The sequence below is a fragment of the Anabrus simplex genome, chromosome 7 (genome assembly GCF_040414725.1).
Source record: "Anabrus simplex isolate iqAnaSimp1 chromosome 7, ASM4041472v1, whole genome shotgun sequence".
Taxonomy (NCBI): Eukaryota; Metazoa; Arthropoda; class Insecta; order Orthoptera; family Tettigoniidae; genus Anabrus; species Anabrus simplex.
Window position 1 is genome coordinate 272,296,994 of NC_090271.1, and position 18,504 is coordinate 272,315,497.

Below are 18,504 nucleotides of genomic sequence, written 5' to 3' on the forward strand. Positions count from 1 at the left end.
ACATTTCCTGTCCGGTCTGGAAGCGATTTTGATTCAAAAGCCGTGAAATGCGTCTTCGGTACCTCTCAGTCAAGATCTTATACAGCGCTTATTTATTTACTGTATTTACTTATTTTTATTTATTTATTTATTTATTTATTTATTTATTTATTTATTTATTTATTACTTTCTGTATATGATGGGACTCAGTCTATGAAGCCTGCTGTTATGCCACATCATATACGAAATATATGCCTTCATAAACATACGTAATATACTGAGCATTATCACAAATTTAATTTAATATAATTATGGCAATTTCGAAACTGAAAATACATTGAGGAGTCTCTGTTTAAAAGGAGCCATTTTCGCCTTAATAATGTTGTGGATAAAGAGCAAGAAACGTAAAATAAAAGGTACATGGATCGTATCCATGATCGGGTTTGGTCCAATTTTTTAGGAACTACATCATTCTGGTCTGGGTTGCTCACGGTAATCGATAATATTCAACTATGGTAATGCATGTGGACGAAATACTGATTCTTTTTGTTTGAAATGGAAATGGCACCTTATGGATAGACAGTCCTCAATTGGTGGAGACGAGTTGTTTCCTTATGGACAACTCTGTTGTATTCTACATACACATAAAGGTGAATTGTTGTGTGAGGCTGATCTTGCTGCAGCGTTTGTAAATGTTGCGATTGACCTAGATGACGTACGGGTGGACATTGAAATTGATGAGTGATAGGAAGACTAGATGATTTATTTGTTGCATTTACATTTAAGCGTTCCTAATTTTTTTCTATACGTTTCATATGAACTTTTGCAGCGCAGATTCCGAAGCTGTATCGCATGTTAGAGTTTTGGTCGTACAATATCACTGTATAAATTCATACGTGATCCAGAGTTTCAGTAACTTTCGCTAATGATCTTGTTTATGAACAGGATGAAGGTTCCACTCCTAATTTGCATTAATATCTGACAGGAATTTTGTTACAAGTACTGCACTTGGGTATGTTAAAATGAAGCTTGATTTCTATGGTCCATTGTACAATATATTTTAGAAGATGTTGGAGCTGAGAACAGTTTGTAATCGAGTGTATGTGCTTTGAAATCATTCCAATATAGTAGGTTATTAGTACTCAAGTTTACTCGCAGAAAAAGAATGTCAGATTTTCCTCAGTCATGAGGAGATTACTACATCTTCTTTTACTCTTTTCAGCTGTGAAGAGCGCAGTGATGTATCACTATGTGCCGGCAATGGTTCTGGCCGCCATTAATGTCCCTCTTCTGGGTTATACAGTGTACAACATCATCAAAAGTGTTTGCACATCTGATCTATTACGCAACAAAGATAGTGGTCGTCACGTCGGAAACAAAGTGAAGAAGAAGAGCAAAACCAGGTAAGACAACTACAATTCCTATTTTGTGGTTGAGGCATTCATCGCGTGATTGTTCTGCTCACTTTATAACTGTTATTTAATCTGAAGAAACTAATTTATGAATACAGACATGTTAAAAATGCCCGAAAAAGAAACAACTTATTTAAATTAGAATGGCGTGCTGCGTTCTGGAAAGAACATTGCTAGGTACTATCAAATCACACGCATTTTATTATGTATTTTAATCTCCGAATTGATTAATATTATTGAGTACTGTGAAGCCATTTATGCTAAAAACTGGTGTTCACGTTTACAATAATTGTTAGAATATTGACCTGTGGACCAGTTAGGAAAAAATGAAATGGCGTATGGATTTTAGTCCCGGGAGATCCCAGGACGTGTTCTGTTCGCCAGGTGCAGTCTTTTGATTTGACACCCGTAGGCGACCTGCTCGTCATGATGAGGATGAAATGATGATGAAGACGACACTTACATCCAGCCCCCGTGCCAGGGAAATTAACCAATGATGGTTAAAATTCCCGACCCTGCCGGGAATCGAACCCGTGTCCCCTGTGACCAAAGGCTTGCACCCTAACCATTTAGCCATGGAGCCGAACACCAGTTAGGAAAACAGAACAATATTGAAGGGTACTTCATTAATATAAATGATCACATTTAAATAAGTAACGTAAGAGTGGGTACTTGTTTTAACATAAATTACTTTTACACTTCTCAATAATGTAAATCAACTCATAAGTTATAATAACAAGTATATGATTTGATATAATCTAGTGATTTTCTTTCAAGATAGAAACATGTCTTGTATACATTAAAAACATTTATCAAAGACAGCTTTGATCAGTCCGTTTGATTACTATCCAGTAGCGGGGATTAAGGAAGGGGCGATGGGGGGGGGGGAGTCGTCCCCCCTCCCACACACTCTGTGGAGAAAAATTAGAATTTATTCCATTTTAGCCTCCTGAAGCTAGGAGTTATATATAAAAATGCAATTTGAAAAATTCCTGTTGTCTTCTCAGCTAATTCTTTTATTTAATTTCTTTGATATTATAAAGAAAAAGACTTAGAGGAAATACGTACAAAATGTCGTTAGTCGCGGCGAACAAATTTGTACAGCGCCACGCCAAGTAGTGGATACCCGCGCAGAATGTGCTGCGACGAACTACAGCAGGGGTATATTTTTGCCAAGATCATGGACATAGGTATGATTTACCTTCTTGCCACACGCATTCGTCAGTCTGGTAGTCTCACTTAGTGTATGTGTCCGTTACTTTGTTGGTGTGTAGTCAAATACTAAATTATTTTTAATTCTAAATTCACGTCGTACTTCTGTTTGCTTGTAATAAATGTGTAATTATTTTTCCTTTGGTGAAAGTTTTATTAAATAATAATGTTGTTGGCTTTACGTCTCTATGAGTACTTTTTCGGGTTTCGGAGACGCCGAGGTGAAGGAATTTTGTCCGGCAGGAGTTCTTTTATGTGCCAGTAAATCTACCGGCACGAGGCAGGCGTATATGAGCACCTTCAAATACCAGCGGACTGAGCCAGTATTGGACCTGTCAGATTGGGGTCAGAAGGCTTCAACCGTCTGAGTCACTCATCCCGGTGAAAGTTTTATTGTATAATATTGAATCAATGTCAATAAAATATTACTACCGCACTAAAGTTAGTAGACTGTCAACCTCTACGTCTCTATCGAAATTCATTGAGCATAAACATTTACAAATTTTAAGCTACTATATTCCAAGGACCCAGGTACTCTCTTCTCTCTACAAACGTTTGTGCCTCCCACTTCTCATTCTCTAATTCTCAATCGCTACTACATTTACTACCATTCAAGCCAGATAGTATACACTTCCGCTGACCATGGAAGAATACTATTCTATGCTAGGTACTATTCGATTCTTTCGCCTTCCCCAGCTTATAAATACTCAACCGATGGCAGAATGTTCCTAATAATTTTCATGCTATAGAGAGAAAACTGTGGATGTACGAACAGACGGGAAAGTTTCAAGTTGACTATCCTTATGTATGATCATTAATAAACTGCAGGGACAAACTCTTGAAAAAGTGGGTGTCTCCTTACCTGAATCAGAATTCAGTCACGGCCAGTTTTATGTTGGACCATCTCGGGCAAGATCGTTTGTAAATGCTAAGATCCAGATACCCCCGAACGGTCGAAAGCCAGTGAATATTGTATGGAAAGAAGTGTTACGAATGAATCAATTACTATATATACCGGCATTAAATTTCCATATAACCTTTAAAAATGGTCAGGCCAAATAACATGAGTACAACAGGCATATCAAGACGAGTTATCTGATCTGTTATTAACAAATGGTCCGGAGCAGTACTGGTCCACCAATTCTAATTTAATTGAGTAGTTTATTTTTCGGGTATATTCTGTTAATAAATTCCTGGAAAATGAAATATCAACACGAAGGAGAAGTTGTGCTAAGTAAACGAAGTTCGGGAGGCGTGTTTCCACAGCTGAAAGGTTACGCCCATTCAAACTTGCGCACTAGTTGACGGGGAGTGGTGCTAGTATTGCCACCATGACCTTGAAAAGCAAAGCAAGCTTGTTTCAAATGCGCGTGAACGTTAGTCATCATCCAGTGTTGATGTTGTGAGGTAGGTGTGAGTCAACCATGAATTTAAGGAGAAGAAAAAAGGCAATATGAACAGCTTACTGAGTTTGAAGGAGCTCATGTTATAGGGCTAGGGGAAGGTGTACGTTCTTTCCGCGATATTGCAGAAAGTCTTAGTAGGGATGTATCCACAGTGCTTGCAACAATGGTCACGGAAAGCATTGTCTCAAGAATACATACGAGCCACTACGGCGAGGGAAGACCGCCGTATTCGCCTCATGGCTGTGGTGGATCGTCCTGCATCTGCAACAGACTTTAGAGTTTCAACTGTTATCAGAGTGTCGTGACACAGTGAACTTTTAAAAATGATTACTTGAGGAACAGCTCCGAGCCACACGTCCTGCAGCGTTCACACCACTAACTCCGAATCAGTGCCATCTGTGATTTCAGTGATGTCAAGCTAGAGCTCACAGGACGACGGAGTGGTCATCTCTTCTGTCCTTAGATGAGAGATCCGTTTATCTCTTGGTGCCATTGATGGTGGTAGGTTGGTATGAAGGTGGCCAGATGAGCGGTTGGAACCAAGCTCTCTGAATTGTCGACGCACTGGACCTACACCAGGAGTTATGGTATGGGGAGCGATTTCCTTGGACAGCAAGAGCACTCTCGTCATTATTCCAAGAAAATTGACAGCGTATTTGTACGTCAGACTGGTGATTGAATCGGTTGTGCTGCCATTTATTCGCACTATCCAAAAAGGTATTTTCCAACAGGATAACTCTCACCCCCATACTGCTGCTGTTACCCAACGTGTTGTACAGAGCGCCGACCAGTTGCCTTGGCCTGCGATATCACCAAACATTTCTTCCATTCAGCATGTATTGGACATTATGGGATGATAGATTCAGCGTCATACCATACCAGCAATACTGACCATGTGCAACAGGCGTGGACCTCCATCCACCAGAATTACGTACTTCACCTGTACGACACAATGCATGCACGTTTGCATTTCATTCAAAATCGTGCAGATTACAGCTGTTAGAATTGTTCCAACATACTAGAACCTGTGACCTGGAAACTTTAATCAAATGAATATGTTACCTAGACAAATGTTTATCCTGAATTGCATTCCTCTAAACTAACGTCTCCTTGGTACTGGGATATTTTACGCAGGTGTGTACATGTTCTTTTAAAGATATTTTCCAAAATTTTATTTATCAAAGTCAAAGTCAAAAATACCAGTCTCCCTTAATCTCGAAAACCATAGATTAGGTAGAGGGTATTATTTATTGTAACCGTTTCATAATTTGTGATACATGCAGTATACAAAATTAGAAGGAGTAACTTGAGATAACTATTGAGGATTGTGTTAATAACTGGTACATTCGATGAATATTAATATAAAACAGGTGATTAGAGATAGAACAGAGAAAGAATAATGTAGACTAAATGTTGGAGTTACGTTGATAGATGGCATTTTGAAAAGTATTCGACAATACGGGAGACTAATAGGACTACTGCAACAAGGTAGTTCCATACTAAACCTTAAGCCTATATACCTAATGGCTCTAGACATTAACGGAGTTATATTGTCTAGGATACCTTAGGTACAATTCAGTTCCTGGCTGACATGTATCACATCCTTTCCTTCCGTCAGCTTCCTGCTCCACATTCCCCTAATAATGTTAAATAATTTTGCGATTCTCCCCGGGTGCATCCATTCTCTGTTCAATAACTTTACAATTCTATACAACTGATTTTCGTTCTCAATTTTCTTTACATCCTCCTCATCTATAAATTTCTCTCGTATTTGCTTTGTTATTGAACAATCTTTTATCAGGTGTGACCATCCCATTTCTTCCGAACATAGTAAATATTTATTTTCATCTCTAATTTGTCTGTATGCTTTATTTTTATATATCACCATTAACCATCATATTATACCCCTCATTCCCTCTTTTGTTATAATCTCTAAATTTATCCTCATTCTCCCACTTACATTACAGAATTCTTCTGATGACCTCTTACTTCTACATTGTGCATCAATACATTGCTTTTTAATAGCCTTAATCCTTAGAACTATTTTTTTTTTACATCTTCTCTATACAGTCTCTTTTCCAGTAATATTCCATTCCTATCGTTTCCAAAATGTTCCTTACCCCATTAACCCAGTATCATTGGTTCTGATGTTTCATTTGGTGTTGATATGCAATCTGTAAAACTTCACCTCCTTCTCGCAGCTTCATTCTCAGCCAATACCTTATTATCCTTTTAATAATATCCACTTGCAGACTTATATCTTTGCACATCATTCTCACTCCACAGTTAGCTGTACAACTGGGTAGACGCATAATTATTTTACCAAATCTACTCATAATTGTATTAAGTGAATCAACCCTTCCTTCAACTCCCCAAATTTCCGCTCCGTACAACACTCCAGATTTAACTACTGCATTAAAAACATTTTTATACGCTCTGTAGTCTGTGTTGAGCATCTTCTTCTCCAGTATGTTAATGGCTGACAGTGCACTCATACCTTTCAGTTTCGATCTTTTTGTTTGCTCTGTCTACTTCCCATTTCCACTTAATATCAAACCCAAGTATTCCACTTTCTTGACAACTTCTAACCTCGTCTCGCCCATCCACCATTTTTCATTCTTTAACAATTTATATCCTTTTTTGCACACCGTCACCTTGGTTTTCTGTGCATTAATTTTTAAATTCCACTCTTTACAGTAACTTACTACTACATTTATACTACCTTGCATACTATTGGGTGTCAAAGTGAGCAGAAGGATGTCGTCAGCAAAAATGAGACCCGGATTATCCTGGTTCTGAAGACTTGGGTAAACCCCTGTCTCAAGACCTTTCGATTGAAAGATATCATTTATAAACAGTAGGAACAGTATTGGTGACAACTTACAACCCTGTTTCAGTCCTACTTTAGAGAATATTTCCCCAAATACTGCTCCCTCCTTAGTTTTAATTTAGCACTTCACTTCTAAATGTACGTTTTCAACCGCTCTCATCATTTTCTGAGACACCCCGATCCTTTTCATCTTGGCCACGACCGCCCCTCTGCTCACGGAATCAAATACTTTCTCCAAGTCAATAGCAGTAATGTATAATTTTCCACCTTTCTTTTTTATATACTTATCCATTATTGTTTTCACTGCAAAAATATTATCTGTTGTCCTCATCCTTTCTCTAAAGCCTGAATGAAGTCTCTCCAGAATCGATCCCCCCTCTGCCCACTTCATTTACCTTTTTGCTAACACACCTGTATATATTTTACTTAATGTAGCCTACCCGGCAACGTTATGCCCCTGTAATTATTTGGGTTAGATTTATCACCTTTCTTCTTGTAAATTGGGCAGATCACTCCCTCTTGCCAAGATTTCGGAAACTCCCCTTATTCAAATATTCTGTTAAATAGTTTCACCATACTATCTAGAATATCCTTATTCTGCGCCACCTGCTTCCAAAATTCGTTAGTGATGCCCGAAATCGCTACTGATTTGCCTTTTTTGGCTTTCCCTAAGACCTCTCTTATTTCTTCTACCGATATTTCCTTGTCTAATGCAGGCACAGTACACTCCAGCCCTACCGATATTCCGTATTCATTTATTCTTGGTCTCCACCTATCTTCCACCTCTAACAGTTTCTTATAGTGCTCCACCCAGATAGCCTGATTTATTTCAGTCTGCCGCGGAGGCTTCCGCATTTCACCAATCCTCCTAATTTTACTCCATACTTTCCTACTATCATTCTGTTTTGCTATTTAATTCTAAAACTCTCAGCTCCTGCCATTCGGAGTTAGTTGTATACAGTAATTCCCTATATTCTCTTCTCAAGTTACAAAATTCCATCCTATGGTTTTCTCCCCCCTGCTTCCTATATGCCTTCAATGCTTTCAGTACTTCATACGTTTTATGCCTGCATTCGTCATTGTACCAACATTTTCCTATTATGTTCTTCCCCGTCTTTATCCTCATCTTCTCTCCTGCCATCTTTATAGTGTTTTCTATTATTTTAACTGCTGTACTCGTTTGGTTAATCTCGATCATTGAATCTATTCCAGCTTTCACTATCTGGTCTATTTCTCCCTCATAATAATCCATAAACTACTTCTTTATCTCCTCTCTCCACCTGTATTTAGTAACTAACGTTTCTTTGAATTTGATCGTATGCATTTAATCACAGGCAACGCATTCCTAGAGCATAGCGCCAAGTCTATGCTACTACCCCTGTTTCCGTTATGTATGTCAGGTTCCCTAATTCGTTGCCATGCCACCATCCATTCAAAATATATAGTTCTACCGTACCACATAGCTCTAGCAACTTTTCTCCATTTTTATTACAACCCTCATCCTGGCTCACTCTCTTTTGTACATAAACTTCTTCTGCCTCCTTGTTGTACACCGGCTTCTGATCTGCAACCCTCGCATTGAAGTCCTCCATTATTAAAATGCCTGCATCCTCACAAATGCTTTGAATTCTATTAATTTCCAGTGCCAACTTATCAAAGAAATCCCTTTTCGCAAATGGCGAGGCTTCAGGAGGGTTGTAGACAAAACCAATACATAAATCTGGCTCATTCTCATCGTACATGTTTATTTTGACCCACATCATCTCCTCCATTTCTGATTCAATTTGGACTATTCTAGCTTGCAAATCCTCCCTAACCATAACCATTATCCCACCCGGATATCTACCCCTGCCGGTTCGTCTTTCTTTTGCCTTATAATAGACGGTGAACTCTTCTATTTCCACATTACTTTTCGGTGGAATCCAGGTTTTTACACATGCGAGGATATGCAAGCTACTTAACAACTCTTTAAAAGATTCATTCTGTAACTTACTTCTAAGGCCTTCAATATTGATGCACCCTACTATTATTTCTAGTTACTTCTTTCTCCCTTGCCCCTCACTCTGGCTGTTCTTCTTAGACCTCGTAATCCTAGTAACACCCAGTTCATCAGAGTTCTCATCTAGAGTATTAACACATTCCCTATCGTGGCCACCCTCGTTTAAATTACCTTTTCTGTGCCAGAAATCCTTGAGACTCACACTTCTGCGTTTCGGTGTTGCTTCTCACATGGACTCAGCACTCAGCTGCCACTGAAGGTCACCAGGACTGCCCTCACTATTAGTTGCCTCTGCATCTGCTTCTTCCTCTCTCTGCCCTTGTCGCTTCACTACCTGGTCGTCACTCGCTGCTCCGCCTTCTGCTGATCTCAGCTGCCTCGTGCGTTCACCTTCCTCCTCGGCCAATGTACTCGCTGTGTTGTACATATTCTTTAACTGCTCTCCCCCCCCCCCACGTTCTGGTCCACTTCCCGTCACCCACCACTAATTTGTTGCGCCTTATGTAGACCATTAAACCTGCACGCCCAGCTTTTCCTAGGTGGAACTGTAGCATTTTCTGGTTCTTGAATGCTTCTGTCTCCAGCTCCTGTTTGATCCGTAATTTTTCAGCTTTCAATCGGCTTGTATTATACAAAATCTTCACTAGTAGGGTTGATACGAACCTCACTCTCACTGGTCTCTTGCCTTTTGCTTTCCCCATCCTCTGTATCTCGTCTATATCGGCCTCCCTGCAGCTAATCTTCAACCTCTCATTAATATGCTCCAACACTTTCGATACCAGACCTTCCTTAGTGTCCTTGGGTAGCCCATATATAAAATATTTTTCTTTCGAGTTTTCTGCTGTCGCTTTTTCTCCTGCCATCTCAATTCTTTTATCTCTTCCTCCATTCTTCTCACCTTATCCCTCAAACTTGATATTTCTTTACTATTTTGGACCACCATTTCTGTCACCTTGCCTATCTCCTCTTTCACTATTTCTCGTAGTTCACTTGATTGCTCTCGTAGTAACTCTCTCATTTGTTCAGCTTGAGCTTGAGATTGAGCCTTACCGATTTCCCTTACCTTCTCCATCTCTTCCCATCCAACCGCATTATTACGATCAGGTCCGTGGTTCATTTCGACCCCTCCAATGACCAACAACACTGCCATCACTGATGCATCCATCAAAATTGAAATCAAACTCACCTGCTGTCCGGCTCTGCAACCCATGTGGCGCCTTGTGGGCCTGCCTCTACCTTGCCAACGACCTATCGTCGCCCGGTACAATTTTATTGAAATCCCCATGTCAGCACTCTCTCACTCAACAACCTTCCTCTTCGCTTGCACGATTACATCTGAATTTTATTTATCAATAGATTATGTTTGTCGGACTGAAAAACTTAACAGTTATAAATTCTGAGTTGAGAAAGTGCTTACTCTTAATAGGTTGCGTTAGTGAATGTTGCAAATCAAGATTAAAAGAAAGTCAATGTCGACCAATTACTTGACAAAACGGAAGAAAGAAGATATCAGTGCTGTAGGCGTTATGGTGCTAACAACAGTGGAGGTAATCCGTCAGTTTTCGAGCATTAAATTCACCACTCATATCTGCATGCAAAAGTGAGGTTAAGTTTAGTAAACTGTAGCACTACACAAAAATCCCACTTCAACAACAAACCCATCTAAGAGTGTTACACAAGTGTAGCACAAACCGAGTCAACTCACGCCACCGCACAATTCGACCCACACAGGCGATAAAATCCACAGGTGTAAATAGTGCGCTCAAACACATACCCCTACCGCACAAACTGACTCACTTAGGAGAGAAACTCCACAGTTGCATAAAATGCGGTCAGACAGTCACTGATTTATTGCTAAAATGGCGGACGTCGCGGAAGCTCGTGTAGAAGATGCTCTACAATACCTAACAGATATCGCGGAAACAGGAGGTTATATGAAGAAAGAAAAGAAAGAGGAAATCCTAAAAGCGGTGAGTGCACTGAAAAATTACTTCACTATGCAGAAAAAGGCTCAAAAACAAACAAAAAAACGATGATGAAAACATGCCATCAATGGAGGTTAACCCTAGAACTGCCAAACGTCGCGCTTGCGACTCAATAGAGTGTCACTAGAATGCCAACGTCGCACGCGCGACGCATAGTACATGCATTCGCTTAATCAGTCATAACACCATTTATCGTTCACTTACGCTATTTTAATAAGTAAGACATTGAAGCTTCAAGTTTTCCATCTCACATTCCTCATTAGCCGGAAATGACTCAGTCAAGGTCAGGGTAGGTATAAAGTCACCTACTATTTCATCATCCCCCTGTGATCTCAGTTGCTATGTAACTTCGCGCTCGCTCGCTGTTTCTGTTAGTTTCTGTGAATATATGTCGTTATCTTTCAACACATTATTGAGTTTATTCCTAAATTGTTTCTTTTGAAGTGTAAACTTTCATCATGGATGATGAGCTAAGTGATTTAAATGATATTCTCAAAGTTCTTGAAATGATTGGGATGCTTCCTCTTCCAGCGATATATTTTCTTTAGCTGATGATACTTTTGAAAGCGGAGAAGATATATTCCAGAATCTGAAGTTGAAAGTGATTTCGATGAAGAGAGCAGGCCTGCTGACGTTTCATTGAATGACACTGTTTCCGATAACACCAAAGTGGTGCAGGGTTTATCCACCCGAACCGGAGTTCGATGTTTCCGAGAAGTTCCGCGTAAGGGGTCCTGGCATAGGATCTGTCCGCCCCGAAACAGTACACCTATTATGTATTTCTACTTGTTCTTTACGGATTTGATTTGGAAGCTTTTGGTGAAAGAAAGTAATGACTATGCGGCGAAAAAACTAAAAGACATTCTGGAGAAATGGCGGCCTTTTCTCGTATGCGAACCTGGTTTGATGTAACTGTCTCTGAAATGAAGAAGTAAATTGCCATTCTAATAAATATACGGTGCACCGTGAATGTTTTCATAAATTGCAGATTTTCTGGAGGGCTATGAGGTATGACAGGAAAAGAAAACTCTCCGAAAATGATTCCCAGTAGTACTCGGTGGCTGACGGAACTGTGTGTAGCTCGGAAATGTTTATTCTTTTATGACTTTATTTCTGTGTTTACTTTTGAGAACGTAATATTTTTAAAAATTAGAATAAATTTCGCGTGTGTTGTATATAGTGATTTTTTAAAATGAGTGGTTATTTATTACTAATGGTGAACTTGAAAATATGAAAAAAAATGTTTTAGTTTTCCAAATTTTTGATCGCCTGGTACGCATCAAATAAGCAAGTGAATGATCTAATACTTATATAAGCCTCTTAAATACAGCTTTCTGAGTAATATGGTGTGCTGCATGCCTAACGTTTCTGCATCTAAACGTGCTTAAATTTGTTAAAACATAAATGTGTAATACATGAGAAAATGGCCTGGCATTTAGGGAAAAACACTCGGCACTTCTAGGGTTAAGGGAACACAAACAGAGAACTTACAAGAGAAGAACGACAGCTGCGTAGCAGGACAAGTGGTGCCATCTAGCGACCAAGAACAAGAGTCAACAAGAAGCACTCAGCACACGCTGCCACCTACCGGAGAAACGGCAAATGATCTGGACCCAGAGCTACATCGATCACTAGAATACAAAATTACCAAAAAATAAACATCCAAATGAGAGCAATGATAGAAGACATCACACACAATATCAAAAATATAATTAAAGAAGAAATGGCAGGTACAAAGCAGTAGAACCCTGTACCACAGGAATTTGTAAGAATAAATAAGACATCATACGAGAAAGAATCAACCGCCTCACGGAGAAGAGTAGTGGAAGGGGAAACCACTCAACACGGGAGCAAGAATAACAGCCGTATGCAGAAGTACCGCATCAACACCAAGAACAAAATCAGACAACGGATGAAGAAGAAGAGGAAAAATGGACAAGACAAACCCACAAAAGGCACAGACGCCCGGAGAGACAGCAACAAACCATGAACGGTACAGGAGCGAAGGACGATGACTTACAAGCAGAAGAAAAGAGGGCCTGGCTGTATGTGGGAATACTAAAACAACGAAAGTCGCCGTAAAAGGATTCCGAGCCAAAAAGGGAATCGCAGAGAACGTTACTTGCGAAGAGACAGAAACAAGATACAGCACCAAAGCTTTCAAGGTAGGAATACCTTTCAACTTCCTTGAAAGTGCAAACAACAGGGAATTCTGGCTAACAGGAGTAACAGTTAGACGCTACCGTTTTATTCGGTCTTTTCGAAGGGAAACAGAGACATCACAGGAATAAAACAACTCAGAAGCTCTCGGAAATTATAAGACTTGGAGAAATCGATGGGAGAAGAAGCATGAAAATAATGTTATGGAACGTAGAAGGATTAAAGAGCGCAGCTTGCATAACTCCACCGGGCTGTCTTGAAGGATATGACGCAGCCATATTCACGGAAACCTTTCTCACAGACCATTGGCAGCACCCGGAATACTATAGCATACACCTGCCAGCGAAACAAGGAGAAGGAGGAAGACCCCAAGGAGGAATAACAGTCCTTCTTAAACCGTGGATAACACCAATTGTATCGACATCAGAGCAGAACCACTCCATTCTAATAGAGACAAAATACATCACAATATTAGCAACCTACTTTCAGCCAAATGCAACGGCTATAGATATAATAGACGAATTGGGCCAACAAATAACACAGGGCAAGAAAGACATCCCTCTAGTTACTGCAGGGGATTTAAATTGTCGGTTGGACATACCAAATCACAAAGCAAAATCAGTAATAGATTCACTGCAAGAAGAAGGTTTCAACGTGCTGAACGACACCAATGTCCCTATGTATATTTGCTGCAACGGCAAAAGTACTATAGACATCGTCCTCATAAGAGGAAATAAAAGGGGATATCAATCCACTTTGGTGCGCGTACCACACATCAATAAGAAAACACATTCCAATGAGCATCGACATACAAAATGAATGGAAGGCAAAGAAAAAACAAGAAACGAGACCACTCTCAAGGAGATTGGATGTTAGAAAAGTGGAAATATGCCAAGAACAGAGGGAACAAATCAAAACACTAATCGAAAACTCAAATGTAGAGGAAGCAGTGCATGAACTGGAGAAACTCTTAACACAAGCAGCCAGCCCCAGAAAAGTGCGAACAGCAAAAGCATGGTTCGAACAAGAGTGCTTCAAGCTCTACACCGACTACAATCGGACATCGAGAATAATACACTCATACACTTCTTCAGACATACACCGAGAAAATAAGATGCTACGAAACACTAACACGGGAGAAGAAAACGGCGTACAGGGAAGAATAAGGAAGAAGAATAGTTGAGGAAGCCAGGAGACACCTATTCATAGCAATCCGCCCTAGAAAGCAGGCACAGACCCACTATATCAGCATGGAGGAATGGACGAGACATTTCAAAGACACCCTCAGTAATGAAGGAAGAGAAGGAACACCGGAATCCAACTAAGTGCATACAACGCATGAGACGGCAGCATGGTCTCCACTTACTACAAATGAGGTTCAAAACATTATTGAATCCACAAAAAAGAAAAAAGCTGCAGGACCGGATATGATATACAATGAATACCTGAAAGACACGGCTCATCTACTAGCTCCAATTTGGACGAAACTTGACAATAAATGCATAGAAACAGCCAAAATCCCAGATCAGTGGAGACAATCAATAGTAAAGGTAATTTTCAAAGGGAAAGGAGACCCGAATGACACTAATAAATACAGAGGAATAGCCCTGGAAAACAATCCTTTTAAGGTATTCATAAAACTAATCACAGAAAGAATAAGGGACACAGTAGAAGAGCACCTCCCAGAATCTCAATTCTGGTTTAGGAGAAGGAGATCCACTCTCGCAGCGGTGGAACTACTGCTAAATAACATATGGGAAGCCATCGAAAAAAAGGAAAAATACTATACAATCTTTATAGACTTCACAAAAGCCTTTGATCTCCTGGACCGAGCATTAGTACAAAGGAAGCTCGAGGAAACTCTAGGAAGAGACAGCGTCTGGACAAGAATCATAAACTCCATAAATGAATGGAACAAGATAAGAATCTCGGACAGCGTAGACCTTTCAGAACCAATAATTCAAACATATGGTGTACTCCAAGGGGACCCACTAAGCCGTCTGCTGTTCATCCTGGCAGCGAAGGACATTATGGAAATTGCACAAAATGAAGATGTAGCAGCATACGCCTATGCGGATGATATTGCGATTGGCTCAAAAAGCTTAAAGACACTGCAGAACACTATAGACGAAGTGGGAACATGGTGCATTGAACACAAGTTCGTAATTAACACTGAGAAGACGGAAATGATGGTGTTCAGATCAGTAGGGCAAATACCAAAATCGACAAGAATCACCTTAGAAGGGAAAATAATATCTATCACCAAAAAATACAAATATCTAGGGATAACACTCCAGCCGTCTGCAAAATGCTTCACTACACACACAATAGAGAAAGCGACACATGCAATTAGAGCCATAAATGAAATAAGCTTCATCAGAACACTAAATCTTGACACAGCAATGGCGCTCTTCAAATCAAAAATCGCTCCAATACTTACGTGTGGGATTGAAATTGTATGGACACACCTGAATGAAAGGAACTTAGCAACACTGGAAAGAGTTAAAGCAACATATATCAAAAGAGCAATCGAAGTGGCAAAAACAACAAGATCCAGATTAGTCTACCTTCTTGCGCGCGAAACTTTCCTCATAGAGGATTTAAGGACAATGTACCCCCTACCTAACCAAACGCCATCGGAGAACCTACTAAGAACACTAATAACGAAAAGAAAAGAAGTACCCACGGAATTCTATGGAACTGGGGCCATGATCGATCGTACATGGACAGCAGCAAATTTTGAGACGAGGCACATGTTTACAAGACTTGCAGTACATGGATTCCACCATGTCATTTGCGAAAACACAACATACCACGAACCGTCAAACTCATGCAAGTGTACATTATGTGGACACTTATGTGAACGATATCACTTAGAATTCTTCAACAAGAGGACTACATCGATCAGATACTATGCGACCAATGGTGCAAGTGTTAAATTGTGATAACACCTTTCACTAATGTATGGCTATTTTGCTGCAATAAATGTTTTATTTAAATTGTGAGTTGAGTTTGAAAAGAAATTGTTTTCACTACAAAAAAGGAAAGTTCTTGTCATAGTAAAAAGTAGGATGAGGTGCAACGTTTCGAAGAATAATATGTCGGCAAGTGAAAAGGAAAGCTGTAATAAGAGCTTAGAACTAGAAATTCATACCGTAATTAAAACAGCTGTACGCTTTCATTCGGGAGATAGTCGGTTCTAACCCCATTGTTGGCAGTACTGAAGATGATTTTCTGTGATTCCCCATTTTCACACCAGGCTATACATTATGTAAGGCCATACAAACTTCCTTTCCACTTCTAGCCCTTTCCTATCCTATCGTCGCTAAAAGACCTATCTGTTTCGATGCGACGTAAAACAGATTGTAAAAAAATTATCATACCGTAATAAAAAAAGGAAAATCTGATAAGAAGGATAAAGGTGAGGAGATTTACACGAGGAAGATTCTTTCCGTTCGAGAGTACGGGTTCCCTTCCACCTACGTCAGTGCGTGCGTAGACACGCCGACAGGTAGCTGTGGACTTGCCCATTCCTTTCATCTTGCATGCTGCCTGAGTGGCCCCGATTCGACGGGTTCTCCATATTGATTTAGTCACATTTACTTCATAAAGGGAATAACTCAGGTGTGTTCTACCATGAAAACACAGGTGTGACAAGAAACTCTATCTATGAAAGAAGGAGTTCCTCCAGAGAAATGAGTTGAAGTAAAAAGATCATACATGGAAGAAAGGGTCTCATCGACATATTTGCAGAGGAAGAAGGAGCTCATTGTATTCATCTCCCGCTCATTCTACGAGCAGCAGGAGATTAGCTATGAATGAGAGAAGCATTTTGTTTGAGGAAAATAAGTTATAATTGAAATCAAAGAGTTAGTGTCAGTTTGAGGGGATTTGCATCGACTGTGAGATAAATTTGTTTTTTTTTCTAACATCACTACGAATGATGTCAATTTACTGTCAGCTTCTCAAAATGTTTCTCATGTGTATCCGGATCATGAAGGCAGAAAGAGAAATGGCGATGTATGCTCCTTATTGCATCATTTCATCTACAATCACTCTATTATTGCACCTGAGTAAGTTCTATGACTCCTGTAGTGGACAACAGAAGAATTTCACTTTCATTCAGTTCCTCTTCAACATGGTGAACGTTGAGGAAAATAAACGTATCTTTTCCGATGAGGGGCCATTCCTATTTTCAGAACGATAAGAACATAGGTGTGGTGAATTTAAAAGCGCAGGCAATTGTTGCTAGTGACTGGATCTTTATCTTCAAAATAAGTTGACCAGAAGCTCCCACACGATGTTTAGGACTTGGAAGAACTCTTCGATGAGAGTTGGGCAATGAAATCACCATTTCCATTTCTATTTAACAGAGATTCTGAGCGGTCCGTTGTTGAGTTTCCAGACCACTTTCAATAGAACTTGCTAATCCGTCTGCATAGCGGCGAAACAGAAGGGACATGATGCTTCCAGTCATCCTGATGGCCAGAGGTAGCTTATGAAGGTAAGAGCATCATTCCCTTCATCGTGTAATTCTCACCTTCAATTAATTACCCAGATATAGCAAAATGCTTTTTTTTCCGTAGGAGCTTTGTCCATACTTGCCGAGAAGTTCATAGACATGCAGGAGTTATTGAGATTCTGTGGTAATAAGCCAAGCGATCATTTCTCAAAAAATCCTCATGGATAATGAACTATAGCCTTTATTACGGGATGTGATGGACGTAATAATTACTAAAGTATTTGGTCTCTTCTTATAAATATTGTAAAATATAACAGTGTGCTTGCTAGGGGCTTGAAAGATGTTCACATTTTATATATTGCTCTTGTTATTTTTCTAATGATAATGAAAATAAACAGTAATACAGAGACTTAAGATGATGGCTCAGTGCAATGAACCCATTTTTCCTGCACATGTACGTAGTCACCAAATATTTTAATGTTTTATTGCTTTATTGTACGTTAAAATTCCATACTGAAAGAAAGTTACACATTTATAATGCATTTACAAAGATTTGTGAATTTATAGACTTTAAATAGTAAAAGATCTGGTTCTACGAGGTTTGGAAGCTTAAAATGCTTCTACTGAAAAGTTAGTAAAATGTTGATTAGCAACTTCTTTCCCTCTGCCCTACAATTTTCTTCGATCTGTGATTGCACTAGGAGGATATATTCTAGTGAATCTAGAAGAAAAATGAAATGGCGTACGGCTTTTAGTGCCGGTAGTGTCTAAGGACAAGTTCGGCTCGCCAGATGCAGGTCTTTTGATTTGACCTAATAATACACTTACCTTTACTAGCATAATAAAAGCAATCGGAAACAACATTAAAAGTACTCATTTATATACGCACCTAATTTAACCAGAAATTTACCAAGCATTCAGTTAAATACGCAAAATTTACTGACAATTACAAACTCGTATTAAATGATGATGGTATTGATGTTATCGAAGATGATTATGATGAGGCACATCAACGGTTCTCAATCTGGGTGGCGCGCCCACCTGGGAAGGCGTTGGAGA

General features: G+C 39.6%; 1 protein-coding gene across 4 annotated transcripts in view; it reads left to right on the plus strand.

The window, feature by feature from the left end:
- LOC136877813 (probable G-protein coupled receptor Mth-like 1) overlaps positions 1-18,504 on the plus strand; it is an 84,565-nt gene that overhangs the window by 57,739 nt on the left and 8,322 nt on the right. For all 4 annotated transcript variants that reach the window (XM_068228541.1, XM_068228542.1, XM_068228543.1 and 1 more), the window contains one exon: positions 1,202-1,382. In XM_068228541.1, the coding sequence (XP_068084642.1) occupies positions 1,202-1,382 (181 nt within the window). The remainder of the gene's footprint in view (positions 1-1,201; positions 1,383-18,504) is intronic.